This window comes from Felis catus, chromosome B3, assembly GCF_018350175.1.
Source record: "Felis catus isolate Fca126 chromosome B3, F.catus_Fca126_mat1.0, whole genome shotgun sequence".
Lineage (NCBI taxonomy): Eukaryota > Metazoa > Chordata > Mammalia > Carnivora > Felidae > Felis > Felis catus.
In genome coordinates, this window is record NC_058373.1 from 59,033,581 (window position 1) to 59,049,678 (window position 16,098).

The window sequence follows — 16,098 nt, forward strand, 5'->3', positions numbered from 1 at the left end:
GCCTGAAATCCTTCTAATAATCACAGGTAATATGGATGCTGCTGGTCCACTGACCTACACTTTGAGTAGTAGGGCATTATATTATCTCTATTGGTTCCTTGTATCTTAAAAGTTTATTTCCAATAATTCTTCTAATATTTTGAAATTTTTCGGCCCATATAATTTTGAGAAAGATAAAATCAAAAAAGAAAGTTATAAGGCAAAAAAAGAAAATTATAAGGCGAAAGTACATTTAAAAAATAATTTCCCCTTATGACTAAATAGTGTTTACTTTCTGAAAAATAAATATTTAATAAAACCACTTTCACAGTTAACATGATAATATATCTTTCAAAATCCTTATAAAAGAATTTATTAGACATATGAATAAGCAATTTAAAGGTACAAGAAATGAGAAATACCAAAAAGTCAATTATAATCTACATAAAAGTGATACACAACTTGAAAATACAATGAAAAACAATCCCATTTTTAAATAATAAGAAAAAAAACCAGTTAAATATTGAGACACCTATTTAACTTGGGAAGTCAGATATTCATTCAAAGAAAAGCAGAAGACTACAATGAAGTATGAATAAATGGAGTCTTAGATGTAAAGGCTAAAGATAGTAAATAATACCACCCAATTTAATATGTAGATTTAATTCAATATACACTAAGGTTTCTGAGGACTACTTATAGAACTTGGTAAACTAATAGTGAAATTCTTCTGGAAGAACAGAGAAAAAATAGATTTTTAAAGTTTTTAGGTTCAAATTATAATAAACCAGTTTTCAAACCCATATGTGATATTGTGATTTATGATAAGAAACATATATTTGGTCTCCATCCCTTTTCTGGCAGAGAGCTCCTAAAACACTTGGAATTTCCTAAGGAAGGAGAGCCACAAATGTGTCTTTTGTTATGTTAATGGCCACTATTGGAATCAGCCTCAGGTTTGGAAACTGGTGCCAAGACAATCATGTGACCTCCTAGGAGGGGAGAGGGGTTGGAAGTCGATTCAATTACCAATGGCAATGACTTCATCAATCATGCCTACATAATGAAGCCTTCCAAAAAACCCCCAAAGGACAAAGATCAGAACTTCCAGGTTGGTAAGGAGATGTGGGGAGAGTGGTACACTTGGAGAGGGCATGGAAACTGCACACTGTCTTCCCACACCTTCCTATGCATCTCTTCTGTCTGGCTGTCCCAAAGTTATACCGTTTTATAATCAACGGGTAATCTAGTAAATAAAAAGTCTCTCTGAGTTCTGTGAGCCACTCTAGCAAATTAATTGACTCAAGGAAGGGGCTGTTGGAACCTCAGATCTACCATTGTGGGACCCAAGGAATTTAACAAAAATCCCCTACCCCTGGACAGGCAGAGCAAGACTAACTCCATTTTGTGCTACACCCACCATCTCATGTATAACCCCCAAATGACCTACTTATTGCTTAAGATACTCCCCCACCCTAGTCAAGCCGCTGAGCACACCCTTACTGGAAACCAGCTCATATAGGAATGCGGAACCCCTAACGGCCAAAGAATGTAAACCCCGCCTTTTGCCCGCCAAACTTGCAGGCCAAATCTGACCAGAGTGATAGGCTAGTTCAAACAGTTACTATAGGGTACATTGTAATTCAATTGGCCACCTGCGTGTGGACTGGCATGACTATGCAACTTTCTGTGTGTGTTACAATCTCATTGGCCACTGGCCCCTATAAAACTGCTACGCCTTTTAACCTAGGGGTCCAAGTCCCTGCTCCGCTGTGTCGGGTATACTTGGGCCCAAGCTGGAGCTTGCAAATAAACCCTTGTGCGTTTGCATCGGTATCGGCTCCTTGGTGGTCTCTCGGGTTCGAAATCGGGGGCATTACACCATTAGTTGCTCAGAAGCACAGACAACAACCAGGACTTTCAACTGGTGTCTGAAGTGGAGGAGAGAAGAGCAATCTTGTAGGGCTGTGCCCTTAATCTGTGAAATCTGAGGCTATCTCCTGGTAAATGGTGTCAGAAGTGAGTCGAATTGTAGGTGTCTGAGAATTGCTTGGTCATGTGGGAAAAGCCCACACATATCAGAAGTCGCATCAAAATTGTTACTATATGCTAGGGATAAGGACAAGAATTGGAAAAAAATGGAAATTCTAGAGATAGGTTGAAAATATTGCAATAACTTAATGTGTGTATGTGATAAACCAGAAGTAAATACCATACCACAAAGGAAAAACAAACAATAAGAGTTCTGGGACAGATGGTTATCAGGATAGAGAAAAATTAATTTGGATCATTATATATTCCAAAGAGGTCAAATAATCAGGGGGAAAAATAAATGAAAATTGAGTAGTACATTTATGCCCTGATAAAGAACAGATGATTAAAAGAAATGAAGGTTCTCATAAGAGTCAAAATGGATATACCTGAATATATACAAATAAAAATCTCTAATGCATCAAATTCAGTTAAGTTTCAGGATACAAATCAACAAACAAAAATCAGCCATATTTGGAGAAATGTGGAGAAAGGGGGGCATTTGTGTACTAGTGGTAGTAATGTAAATTGGTACAGCCACCACGGAAAACAGTATGGAGGTTCCTCAAAAAATTAAAACTAGAATGATCCAGCAATTCCTCTTTGGGTATTTATAAAGAAAATGAAAACATGAACTCAAAACAATATATACACCCCCATGTTCAATAGAGCATTATTTACAATAGTCAAGAAATGGAAACAATCTAAGTGTTTATGAACAGATAAACAGATAAAGAAGATGGGGCACCTGGGTGGCTTAGTCAGTTAAGCTTCTGACTTTGACTCAGGTCATGATTGCATGGTTAGTGATTTCAAGCCCCCCATTGGGCTCTCTGCTGTCAGCGCAGAGTCCACTTCAGATCCTCTGTCTCCCTGTCACTCTGCCCCTCCCCATCATGCACGCTTGCACATTCTCTCAAAAATAAATAAACATTAAAAAAAAGTTGTGGTATATATATCCAATGGAATATTATTCAGTCATTAAAAAAACAAGGGAATCTTGCCATTTGCGACAATATGGATGGAGCTTGAGGGCACTGTACTAAGTGAAAGAAGCCAGACAGAGAAAGGCAAATACCCTATGATTTCTGTTAGATATGTGGAGTCTTTGAAAAAGAAAAACCCCAAGTTCATAGACACAGTGGGCAGACTGTCATTGCGAGAGGGGGAGATAGGGGTGGGAGGAATGGGGAAAGGAGGTCAACATGTATAAAGAAAACAAAATGCAGTTGATGTAAAACAGACACAGAAATTTTGAATCATATTCAAAATACTGACATATATATGTGTGTATATATATATATGTTTATATATGCTAATGTATAAGACAAGGGTATATTTTATATAAGGCATATAAAAACAGATACATAGCCATTATTTCTAGAATAATGAAAATAAAATCCAACATTCTAAATTTTAAGGTAAGACCCAAATATTACATATTTCTAGAAATTTCAATAAAAAATTAAAACCTCAAGAGTCAAGAAAAAAATTGTTCATATTTTTGTGTACTAGCAATGAACAATCTGTAAAGGAAATTAAGAAAACAATTAAATTTACAATAACATGAGAAAGAATAAAATGCTTAAGAATAAATTTAACCAAGGAGGCACAAGACTTGTGCACTGAAAACTATAAAACACTGCTGAAAGAAAATAAAGACACTCTAAATAAATGGAAAGATATTCCGTTTTCATGACTAGAAGACTTAATATTGTTCAGATGACAATATTTCCCAAAGTAATCTATAGATTCAATGCAGTGGAATCCATTTGGGGTGCCTGGCTGGCTCAGTTGGAGTAGCATGCAACTTGATCTTGGGATCATGAGTTCTACCCACATGAGGTATAGAGATTGCTTAAATAAATAAAACTTTAAAAACACTAAAAATTAAATCTGAAGTGCCTTGGGGCATCTAGCTGGCTCAGTCCAGAGAACATGTGACTCTTGATCTCAGGGTCATGAGTTCAAGTCCTACATAGGGCCTATGTAGAGCTTACCTATTGGAAAAAAAAAAAAATCCCCACTGCCTTTTTAGTGGTAATAGACAAACAGATCCTAAGATTCACATAGAATTATAAGAGATCCCAAATAGTCAAAATAATTTTAGAAAGAAGAACAAAGTTGGAGCACTCATACTTCCTGATTTCAAGACTTACCACAAAGTTACAGTAATGAAAACAGTAAGGTAGTGGCATCTGGGGAATAGAATTGAGAGTCCAAAATAAACTCATACAATTGATTTTCAACAAGTATGCTAAGAATGTTCAATAGAAAAAGAAGAGTCTCTTCAGCAAATAGTATGGGACAACTAAATACCTGCATATAGAAGAATGAAGTTGGATCCTTACCTCATATCATATATAAAAATTAGATGTGGTGGCTGGGTGGCTTAGTCAGTTAAGTATGTGAGGGTTGATCTCAGCTCAGGTCATGATCTCGTGGTTCATGAGATTGAGCCCCACATCAGGCTCTGTGCTGGCAGTGCAGAGACTGTTTCTCTGTCTCCTTTCTCTGCCCCTCCTACATGCATTCACACATTCTTTCTCAAAATAAATAAATAAACTTATTAAAAAATCATATAAAAACAGATGAAAACCTACACATAAGAGGCAAAACTATAAACCTTCTAGAGGAAAACATAAGGGGAAATCTTCACAACCTTTGATTTGGCAAAGGTTTCTTAGATATGACACCAAAAGCATAAACACCAAAAGAAGAGATAAATTTGGCTTCATCAAAATTAAAAACTTTGTGTATCAAAGGACACTATCAAAGAGTGAAAAGACAACCCACTGAATGGGCAAAAATAATTGCAAATCGTATATCTGATGAGGGTCTAGTATCCAAATATATAAAAGAATGCTTAAAACTCAACAACAAAGACAAACAAACCCAATTTAAAAATGGGCAAAGTACTTGAGTAGACATTTCTCCAAAGAGGATATACAAATGGCCAATGAGTAGAGGAAAAGAAGTTCAATGCCATTAGTCATTAGAGAAACGCAAATGAAAATCACAATGAGGGGCGGCTGGCTGACTCAGTAGAGCAGGTGACTCTTGACCTCAAGGTTGTAAGTTTGAGCCCCACTTTGGATGTAGAGATTACTTAAAAATCTTTTTTTTCCCCAAGTTTATTTATTTATTTTTAGAGAGAAAAGGAGAGAGAATGAGTGGGAAGGGTCAGAGAGAGAGGGAGAGAAAGAATCCCAAGCAGGCTCCGTGCTGTCAGCACAGAGCCTGATGCAGGGCTCGAACTTATTAACCATGAGATCATCACCTGAGTTGAAGTCAAAAGTCAGATGCTTAACTGACTGAGCCATCCAGGTGCTCCCAAAAATAAAATCTTTAAAAAAAAAAAGAAAGAAAATCACAATGAGATACCACTTCACACGCACTAGGATGGCAACAGTGAAAAATAAAAAATACCCAAGAAGTATTAAGTGTTGGCAAGCACGTGGAGAAATTGGAATTGTCGTGCATTGCAGGTAGGACTGTAAAATGGTAGAGCCATTGTGGAGAATAGTTTGGCAGTTCCTTAATAAAGCTAAACACAGAATTACCATATGACCCCGTGATTCCACATCTAGGTATATACTTGAAAGAATCGAAAATAGGTGTTCAACAAAAATTTGTAAATGAATGTTCATACAACACTATTCATAATAGCCAAAAAGTGGAAACAATTCAAATGTCCACCAACAGATGAATAGATAAGCAAAATGTATTCATACAACTGAATATTATTTAGCCATAAAAAATAAAGTATTGATATATGCTACAATAGAATGAACCTTGAAAACATCATGCTAAGTAAAAGTAGCCAGACACAAAACATCACATGTTGTATGATTCCATTTATATGAAAGATTCAGAACAGATGAATCCATAGAGTCAGAAAGCAGATTAGTCTTTGCCAGGGACTGTGGGTAGGAGAGAACAGGGAGTGACTGCTTAATATGTACAGGGTTTTTTTGGGGGGTTGATGAAAACATTCTGGAACTAGATAGTTTGCGATGATCACCTAACATTATGAATGTACTAAATGCAGGGGCGCCTGGGTGGCGCAGTCGGTTAAGCGCCCAACTTCAGCCAGGTCACGATCTCACGGTCCGTGAGTTCGAGCCCCACATCAGGCTCTGGGCTGATGGCTCGGAGCCTGGAGCCTGTTTCCGATTCTGTGTCTCCCTCTCTCTCTGCCCCTCCCCCGTTCATGCTCTGTCTCTCTCTGTCCCAAAAATAAATAAAAAACGTTGAAAAAAAAATATGAATGTACTAAATGCCAATGAATTGTACACTTCGGTGAATTGTATGTGCATTTTTCCACAAAATTTAAAAATTATTTTTAATTAAAATATTTTGCATGATGATTAAATATAATAAAATCTCGTATCAGGAAAGGCAACGGAAGAGTAAAACTGTAGTAAAGATAACTGATAAGAGGTTAACATCTGATTTATTTATAAAGATTTGACACAAAGATACAGGATCAATCTCCAAAGCTATCAGGCTAAGTGGTCAAATGGATGCACAGATTATATACCAACAAATAATTATAGTAAAATTCCTCATATAAAAATGGAGAGGCCACCAGAAAGTAAATGCTTATTAAAAAATATTTAAGGAATCATTATATTCTAAATGCCTTAGAGTTAAAAAGCCAATGTGGCCAGGCCATACAGAAATAAATTTAAACATCTCCAAAGACACTGTGAAACTGTTCTACAGAACAATCTGAAAATATGTAATAGGAACTATAAAACTGGTCAAGTACTTTGACCTAGTAATTTCAGTTTGGGAACTACTTTTAAAGGAATACACTTGGGGTGCCCAAGTGAGTCAGTCGTTTAAGTGTCCGACTCTTGATTTTGGCTCAGGTCATGATCTCACAGTCAGTGAGTTTGAGCCCCGCAACCAGTTCTGCACTGACATGGGGGAGCATACTTGGGATTCTGGGTCTCCCTCTTTCTGCCTCTCCCCCTCACAATCTCTCTCTCTTTCTCTCTCTCTCTCAAAAATAAATAAATAAACTTAAAAAAAATAAAGGAACACAAAAGTGTAAGCAGGAAATAATTTGAAAAAAAGGTACTCATAGTCATGACAACTAACATGAGAAAATATGAAATACTTTAAATAACCAATAAAAGAGTAGAACTAACTGAACTATTATTATTGCCTAAACACAATCGAATATATGCATGTGTCTATATACGTGTATATATGTATATGCCTATTTAAAATGACAACTGTGTAACTATTTGGTAGGTTAAAATGTATGTAAAGATAATGCCAATGTAAATCACAAAATAGTGCTCCCAATGATTTCAACTTTATATATACACTGAAAAGAATTTGGAGTAAGAGTTTAAGACTCAACAGGCTCTTTTAAAGAAGTTGTAGAGAATAATAATTTCCTGGCAATTATTTCTAATCACATTCTTTATCCAAATATCATTAAAAAAATACAGGTATGGCAATGATAAAAGGTTTTATAGGGTAAACTTAAGTTTAGAAGAAAGTATTAAGTGAATTAAGATATTGAATTAAGATACTTTGTTTTGTCCTTACTATACACCTCTTTCTGGTAAGATAGAAGTTTTCAGGCCAATTCTTCAACAAGATTTTGAGAAAAAAAATTTTCAATGTATTTAAAACATTAGCCACATTTATTTAATAAAAATGTTTTTCATATGATACTTCAGTAAACATACAAGGATACACTTTAAAATATCAAGGAAGGAAAGTCAGTTAAATGGATGCAAAGTGTATCTTCATATAGATGAAGAAATATGAACTGTCAGAAGACCAATTAAAAATACTCTGAAGAGATTAAAAAAATGTAATGTTGCAGTCCTCACTGTATGAGCAACCTGCGCACAAATAACCGTGCAACACTGCTCTGAATAGTTGTTGCCATAGAAGCCATCATGGAAAGCAAACAAAGGCAAACTGCAGCTTGTAGACATTGTCTGTTCAGACCCTTCCATGTCTGAACAGACAGAATGTCTACAAGCTGCAGTTTGCCTTTGTTTTTATGAATCCTTCATTGCAGCACAGTAGAGAATATTGAAAGGAGTTAACATGTCTACTAAGAGGGGATGAGTTCAATAAAATACTACAAACATGTATAATGGAACATGATACAGCCATTAGTTGAAGTAAATTTTTATATACAGGTATGGAATATACTCCAAAATATATTGTTAAGGAAAAATAAAAATAAACAACAACAACAACAACAAAAGAAGTTGAAGGGAAAAAGCTTTGTAAAGCAGAAGCAGTGAAAAGTGTAGTTTAAGGGAACTGACCTAAGAGACACTGTCTGGTCCAAACCCTCTCGACTACCAGAATTTTTCTTATATTTCCTAAGAATCTGCCAATTACAGAGTTATACAAATTAAAATGTATTGTCCACCTATCAAAATTGATACCTCTGAGATAATTAAGAAGTGATATTTTAGTACACATTACTATGAATTTGTTCAATTTCTTTCACTTTTCTCCTAATACCTAAATGAAGCAAATTGCAATGGAAAGGAATGCAAAAAGAAGGAGCATTGAGCCTTCTATTATGGCAGTCCCTAGGTCTTTATATCTCCCAGAATCCATTTTTCAAAACTATTTATCTTCTCCTCCTAGTCAAAGTTTTAATTCATTAGCCTAACAAAATATATCTTTTCTCACTTCTCCAAAAATTTTTTAGTTATAAGAACTAATAGCATTTTTAAAATGTCAACTCACCTGAAGTTTATTATTTAATAGTGGAGAATGTGAGAAGATTTTTAAAGGCTTCTTTAAAATATCTCTATCCAGGCTCAGTAGATTGAGCCTCTGACTCTTTTTTCTTTTTTTTATGTTTATTTTTGAGAGAGAGAGAAGCACATGTGTGCACGTGTGCGCAAGACAGAGAGAGAGTGGGAGAGGGGCAAAGAAAGGTGGACAGAGGATCTGAAGCAGGTTCCACACCAACAGCAGAGAACCTGATGCAGGGCCTGAACTCAGGAGCCTTGAGATCATGACCTGAACCAAAGTTGAATGTTTAACCAACTGAGCCATCCAGGCACCCTAAGTCTCCAACTCTTGATTTCTGCAGTTTGTGAGATCAAGCCCTATGTTGGGCTCTGCACTGACAGCACTGAGTGAGCCTGCCTGGGATTCTCTCTCTCCCTCTCTCTCTGCCCCTCCCCTGCTTGAGCATGCTTTCGCACTCTCTCTCTCTTAAAATAAATAAACTTAAAAAAATAAAATAAAATATCTCTATCCATTTAAAACTTGCTTTCCTTTTAATTTTTACCACCATCACACTTTCTCTTTGTATGCATATAAGTTTACTATACATTCATTAGACATTATAATAATGAAGACCTTAATTGAGCCTTATAAACATATTATATTTAAAGAAATCTTTTCAGCATAACATTCATCAACTGATTCTTACTTTGCTTCAACTTATGGAAATCACCGACTCTATCCTTGGTAGCCTGCTTTAGTATATCTGCTTGAATTCTGGGTATACTTTCCAAGTTCGGGCCTGGAATTAAACGCTGAAGAGGATTGGAAGGGTTCTGCTTTGAAGTTCCAGGATTTCCATTGTGGTGTCCATGAGAATCTATGGCATAAAAACATCAAATTAAGGTCCTATTTTGCAAAAGAATTTCACAAGACCTGCTTAGAAAATGTAAGACACACTTGTTTGATATTGAGTAGTCACGTAGCTTTTTTTTTTTTTTGGCTTTATTATAATTTCTTTAATCAAATCTTACAGCCAATGTGATTTTAGCTGTGTGAAGTTTACTAATCATTCTTAGGTAAGTATCTCTGGTATTGATTATAAATAAACCTATCAGCCAAAGTGATACATAGTAGAAACCCGAAGATTTAACTGGCATTGAGACTTGTATCTTTTTCTTCCCTAAGTTTTTCTAACTCTACATTGCTATCAGAAATCTCTAGCCTCTAAGTCATTTTCACCTACACAGTGACTCACAACTGTTAACTTTTTTTTAGTTTATTTATTTTTAAGTAATCTCTATACCCAGTATGGGGCTTGAATTCAGGACCCGGAGATCAAGAGTTGCATGCTTGTCTGACTGAGCTGCCAGGTGCCCCATGTTAACTCTTGATTCTTTTTTTTTTAAGTTTATTTACTTATTTTGAGAGAGAGAGAGAGAGAGAGAGAGAGAGAGAGCGAGCACGTGCAAGCAGGGGGAGGGGCGGAGAGAGAGAATCCCAAGCAGGGTTCTCACTGTAAGCACAGAGCCCAAAGCAGGGCTCAATCTCAGGAATCATGAGATCATGACCTGAGCGGAAATCAAGAGTCAGATACTTAACTGACTGAGCCCCAACTCTTGATTCTTTCTTATTGGCAACTCCTGGATATAACTTTTCTCTTCCCCAGTCCCCTTTTTCCCTCGTCAAAGCCTTCATTTAGATCCTTATTATAATTAACTTTAATCACATCAATTCTCATTTTAGGGGAACATTTCTATAAAATCAAATAGGTATTCAGTAGAAAACAAACATACATTCATAAGTATAGAATAGGGAGTGGAATATAGATGGATGTAGTAGTTAATAGAAGGCCTCTGTGAAATAAATTTGAACACATTTTGAAGAGAGTAAATACATATAGACTGGCAGAGATGAAAGGGAATATAGTCCAGAGTGGCAAAAAAAATAGTCCTTTTGCTCTTGAAAATGCTTCAGACAAAATGAAATTTTATTTTTAGTTTTTTAAGTTTATTTATTTATTGAGGTGGGGGGAGGGGCAGAGAGAGAAGGACCTATCAAATTCCAAGCAGGCTCAACACTGTCAGCAAAGTTTGACACTGGGCTCAATCTCACAAACTGAGAGATCATGACCTTAGCCGAAATCAAGTCAGATGCTTAGCTGACTGAACCACCTACATGCCCCCAACAAACTGCATTTTTAAATGATTATCTCTCCCTGAGTTTTGATCAATCATTGCAAAATATTTAACATTAACTAGAAGAATGAATGCTACTTCACCATGCTGTTAAATGACGTTTTATTCCCTATATAACAATACTTGACCAGTAAAATGGTTTTCAAAAGGAATTTTAAGGCTAAGACGTCAGGGGCACCTGGGTGGCTCAGTCCGGTGAAAGTCCAACTTTGGCTCAGGTCATGATTACACGGTTGGTAAGTTTGAGCCCCACATTGGGCTTGCTGCTGTCAGCACAGAGCCCGCTTCAGATTCTCTGTCCCCCTCTCTGCTCCTCCACTGCTTGTGCTTGCTCTCTCTTTCTCTTTCTCTCAAAAATAAATAAACATTAAAAAAAAGAAATTAAAAAGAAAGAGAATAAGACTTCACACCTGGAACCATATTTGGGGAGAGAGGTTGTCCAGTTGGAATATGGGAGATTGCTTGATGACTTTCATACTGAGCAACAGAAATAGAGGGTTTCTTTAAAGCTGAAAGAAAAAAAGATCCATATTATTCCTATCGATATTATGTTTTTTAAAAACCAACCACTATGAATAAATAAAATAAAAAAAAATAAAAACCAACCACCATGAACCTATTTACACTGCACTAATCCTATGATGCTTATTTTAATTTTGTAATCTTTACAGTTGGCATATTAACTAATTTATGGCTACTAATTGATACATTGTATTACACATCACCAGTTTTGGTGATCAGTAAATCTGACCAGAATATAAAATAGTTAGAACTCTACATTTTGTTCACCACTATATCCCCAACACCTAGAATAAATGGCACATCACAAAAGCTCACCTAAGATTTGATGAATGAATAAATAAATGAATCTGTTCACATACAGGAAGATCTTTTTCTATGGATAGTATATATTTATTTATAAATAAAAATTGACATTTATAGATTAGGTGAAGCAATGAGAATATGTTACTCTAAGATGCTCAGATTTTAAATAAAAACTAAACATAACTGATGGAACAAGTTGAATTTTATTTTTGAAGAGGGAACATTTACGTTTTGTACCAAGAGCTTTACTAATAAAGATGTACACACTTCTAGTGAGGACTTTATTCTCCTTTACGAAATGAAGACAACAGGGAAAGATCATGTTCCACTCACTACCACTAATTCCATTGCTTCCTTGGGCAGCTTAACATGATAGAAAGTCAGAGAGCAAAGAAGGAAACGGAGACAGTGGCAGAGACAATGCTGTGTTTTCCTATTTCATCAGATTTTTCCTGGGCACAGAGGAAGATCAGCCTTCTTTACACTTAGGAGCCAAAAGACTAGGTTCTGACTGTGAGAATGTAAGTGAAACTGAACATACCACTTCCATGTATGATGATAAAATCTGTGCAAATCATATAAGATCTCTCTTCCCTTTCTGCCACAACTAAAGATGCTACATATGAAGATGATATCATATACTGGAAAGAGACACTGCTTGGAGGAGAGCTACAAATCATCATCTGACCTGCATCAGACTGTAATATGAACAATAAATAAATCTTTCTTGTTTTAAGCCATTGCAGTCTGGGGGCTCTTTGTTAATATATCACAGCCTAATCAATTCTAACTAGTATACTTGGATTATTTTCACAATCCTGAAAGTTTATTTCAATGAGTGTATTTCATTTATTATTACATAGATTTCTGAACTTAAAGCCCCAAGGAGTTTAAAATTCACTCTAAGAAAGCAACCTATTCAAATTTACAGAAAGTTGAGATTTTCTATATCTCATGATATTCCTATTACCTTGTTCCTATTTCTAGCTTCAATGTCCAACACTCACTTCTGCACATAAGACAGCTAAATAACAATCAGCTAACATCTTAAAAGAGCAATACTTTGCTGGGTTTAATTAACACAATTTTGATTTGCTAACAGACTCTGAGGACACTAAGCATCTGGTAGATATATTTGGAAAGAGAAGTCAGTCACAATCCACAAATCTGTTAATCACTGTTGGAGCCTAGCTCAGTCTAGCACTACTCAAACCAGAAGACAAAAGAGGGCATCTTCACTACTAAATAAGAAGTAATTATAAATGTCCTTAGCTTTATATAATATTGCCTCATGCTCAAGAACAAGGTGAATATTTGGAGGCAAAGCTATGATTCATATAGGTGACAAAAAATAAAAAATGCAGGATTAAAAAGAGCCTCTGTAAAATACCCAGAGGAGTTTAGAACTGATATAGCATAAACAGAGTAGTAATATGGAGCCTTATAAGTTTGATATGAATAACACATGTTCCCAGAGAAAATTTAGAAAATCAAAAAGCATGAAGGAATTTAAAATTAGCTATAACCACTGTTATCATTTCAAGATCACCTCTCTAATGTTTTGTGGGGTTTTTTTTTTTTTGCTGTACATTATACAATACACCTTACACAAAAGTAGGATCCTATCATACAACCTTATAATCTGATTTTTAATATTTTATACATATTTTTCTTTGTTATCCCATTTTCTTCTATAACATTCCCAAATGGTAATGCTGAATCAAAACTTCCATTTTAATGTTACGTATACTTCAACTAAAAATGTAATTAAAAAAAATGAAAAAACACAAACAAAAACTTCCAATGTAGCTAGAAAGATCTGGGTAAAGAACTGCCACAGGGATCTTGGAGACCCATAAACTGCATCAGCTAAGCTAGCTGGTGAACAGACTTTTACTACTTAGGAAAAAGAAATGTGTGTTCTATAAACATTTTGGTTTCTATGTTTTTACATTGACTTTTTGTTCACTTTATTTTTTGTTTCCTTGCAAATTTCCTTTAAAAAAACCTCAAGCCTTGTTTTTGTTGAACTAAGGAGAAAGGTAATTTACTTATACCAGGGCAAGATAGTTAAAGGCTTCCCCAGGGGTCAGAATGCATACTTATATTCAGTGGTACCAAAACAGATGAAGACCTAGAAAACTACTAGTGAGCCTGGAGACAGGTAGAATGCTAATCTCACTCTCCAATTATCTATAGAGAAGTTCTACAGACTTTTTTTCTATACACATATAAGTATCTAATGTTTAGTCCACAAAAATGAAATATTATTCTTGCTTTCTTGTAACCTGCTTTTTTCATTAAAAAATCATAGATATATTTTATGTTAATAAATACAGCTCCACATTATTCTTTTTAACAACTACATATCACACTTTATGGATATAACAAATTTAACGAATTAACCCTCTCTATAATGCTTATATAGCTCTCAATTTGTCATTATAAACAATTTTGTGTTGAGCATTTTTATACCTACATGATAAATTCTCAAGGAAGTACTAAGCACTGGGCTATAGCTACAGGCACTTCTAAAATTAAGAGAAATAAAATAATAAATGTGAGCTTAAAGACAATAGAAGTGTGGGGGGAAAATTAGACACTAAAAAGACTGCAAATAATAATTGCCATTATTAAGGAAAAGTACCAAAGATAAAATGACAAAGCCTAGTTATGATAAAGACAAAACACAGGATACAAAGAAACTTGGAGCACAAAGCTTTTATCCTATGACTAAGGTCCTGGGTTTTACACTTTTTTAAAAAGGAGAGTTATCAATATGGAAATTCAATCATTCAACAATATTTATTAAATGCCTATTAGATGTGGGGCGCCTGGGTGGCTCAGTCAGTTGAGCGTCTGACTTGATGCTCAGGTCCTCAAAATTTGAGCTCAGGTTGAGCTCAGGTCCTTAAAATTGTTCAAATCTTCCAGTTTCTGTCTTACAGAAAAGCTTCACAATCCAGTGACTATGACTATGGAAAATATGGCATAAATAAGCAATGGACCTCTATTCTGGGAGCACTTTAGTAATACAGATACCACCCTAGACATACTGAACATGGGGGGTGGTACCTAGGTATCTATATTTATTAAAAGCTCCAGAAGTGGTTCTGTTGTATCACCAAAAGAGTCAAAGACAGAATAAAAAGCATGAGCTTTGGAGTCAGACAGACCAGGGTTCAAATCATGACTCTGTAATTTATCAACCGTATGATTTTGGATTAGTGACTAATTTCTCAAAGCTCCAGTCTTCATCTGAAAAACAGGGATAATGCCATTTATCCTGCATGATCGATTTGGAGACCAAGTGAGAATATTAGCTACTGCATTATGATACAAGCCTAGCAAATAGGTGTTTTATGTACACTGAAGTATTTTAGAGTCAAAGTTAAGTATTAATCCTTAGAATGAAGAAAGAATCCAAGGTTCATGTTGAAAAAGCAGAAACATTTAAATGTAAAGCTACTGGCCCTAACCAATTTTTTGAGCCTCCTGATTACATAGTTTGATCACACTTAGATGAGTCCTAATGAATGTTTACTTATAGTAACATTTTGAGAAGTGATGAAACGCTATTTGGGAAGTGCCCATAGAAATATTAATCGTCCTATGGGGCGCCTGGGTGGCGCAGTCGGTTAAGCGTCCGGCTTCAGCCAGGTCACGATCTCGCGGTCCGTGAGTTCGAGCCCCGTGTCGGGCTCTGGGCTGATGGCTCAGAGCCTGGAGCCTGTTTCTGATTCTGTGTCTCCCTCTCTCTCTGCCCCTCCCCCGTTCATGCTCTGTCTCTCTCTGTCCCAAAAATAAATAAACGTTGAAAAAAAAAATTAAAAAAAAAAAAGAAATATTAATCGTCCTGAAGCATGAACATTAAATACAAAACAATGATGTAACATTCTTATGTTACTTTGCTCTGCATAAATGAACAGATAGAACATGCTTATAATTATTCAAATATTGGCCAGTGGAACCATCTCAGCTTTCTGAGCAATATAGGTACATGTCAAAAGAGATGATTAAAAATGATGTTTTCAGGGCACCTGGGTGGCTCAATCGGTTGAGCATCCGACTTTGGCCCAGGTCATGATCTCACAGTTTGTGGGTTTGAGCCATGTGTCAGACTCTGTGCTGACAGCTCAGGGCCTGGAGCTGACTTTGGATTCTGTGTCTCCTTCTCTTTCTCTGTCCCTCCCCTGCTTGCACTCTGCCTCTCAAAAATAAATAAGCATTAAAAAAATTTTTTTTAAATATCCCTAAAAAATGAATATGAAATAAAAGAGTTTTCAGATAAACTAAGTTGGAAAAATGTGTTGTTAGAAGACCAGCATTTCAAGAA

At 35.7% G+C, this 16,098-nt stretch overlaps 1 protein-coding gene across 3 annotated transcripts in view; it reads right to left on the minus strand.

Annotated features, from left to right (window-relative positions):
• GOLM2 (golgi membrane protein 2) overlaps window positions 1-16,098 on the minus strand; it is a 106,069-nt gene that overhangs the window by 30,758 nt on the left and 59,213 nt on the right. For 2 of the 3 annotated variants that reach the window (XM_011282841.4, XM_011282843.4), the window contains exons 7-8: window positions 11,348-11,446; window positions 9,449-9,619 (exon numbers count right to left, since the gene is read on the minus strand). In XM_011282841.4, coding sequence (XP_011281143.1) covers window positions 9,449-9,619; window positions 11,348-11,446 — 270 coding nt within the window. The remainder of the gene's footprint in view (window positions 1-9,448; window positions 9,620-11,347; window positions 11,447-16,098) is intronic. The other variant, XM_011282842.4, reaches the window with a different exon arrangement.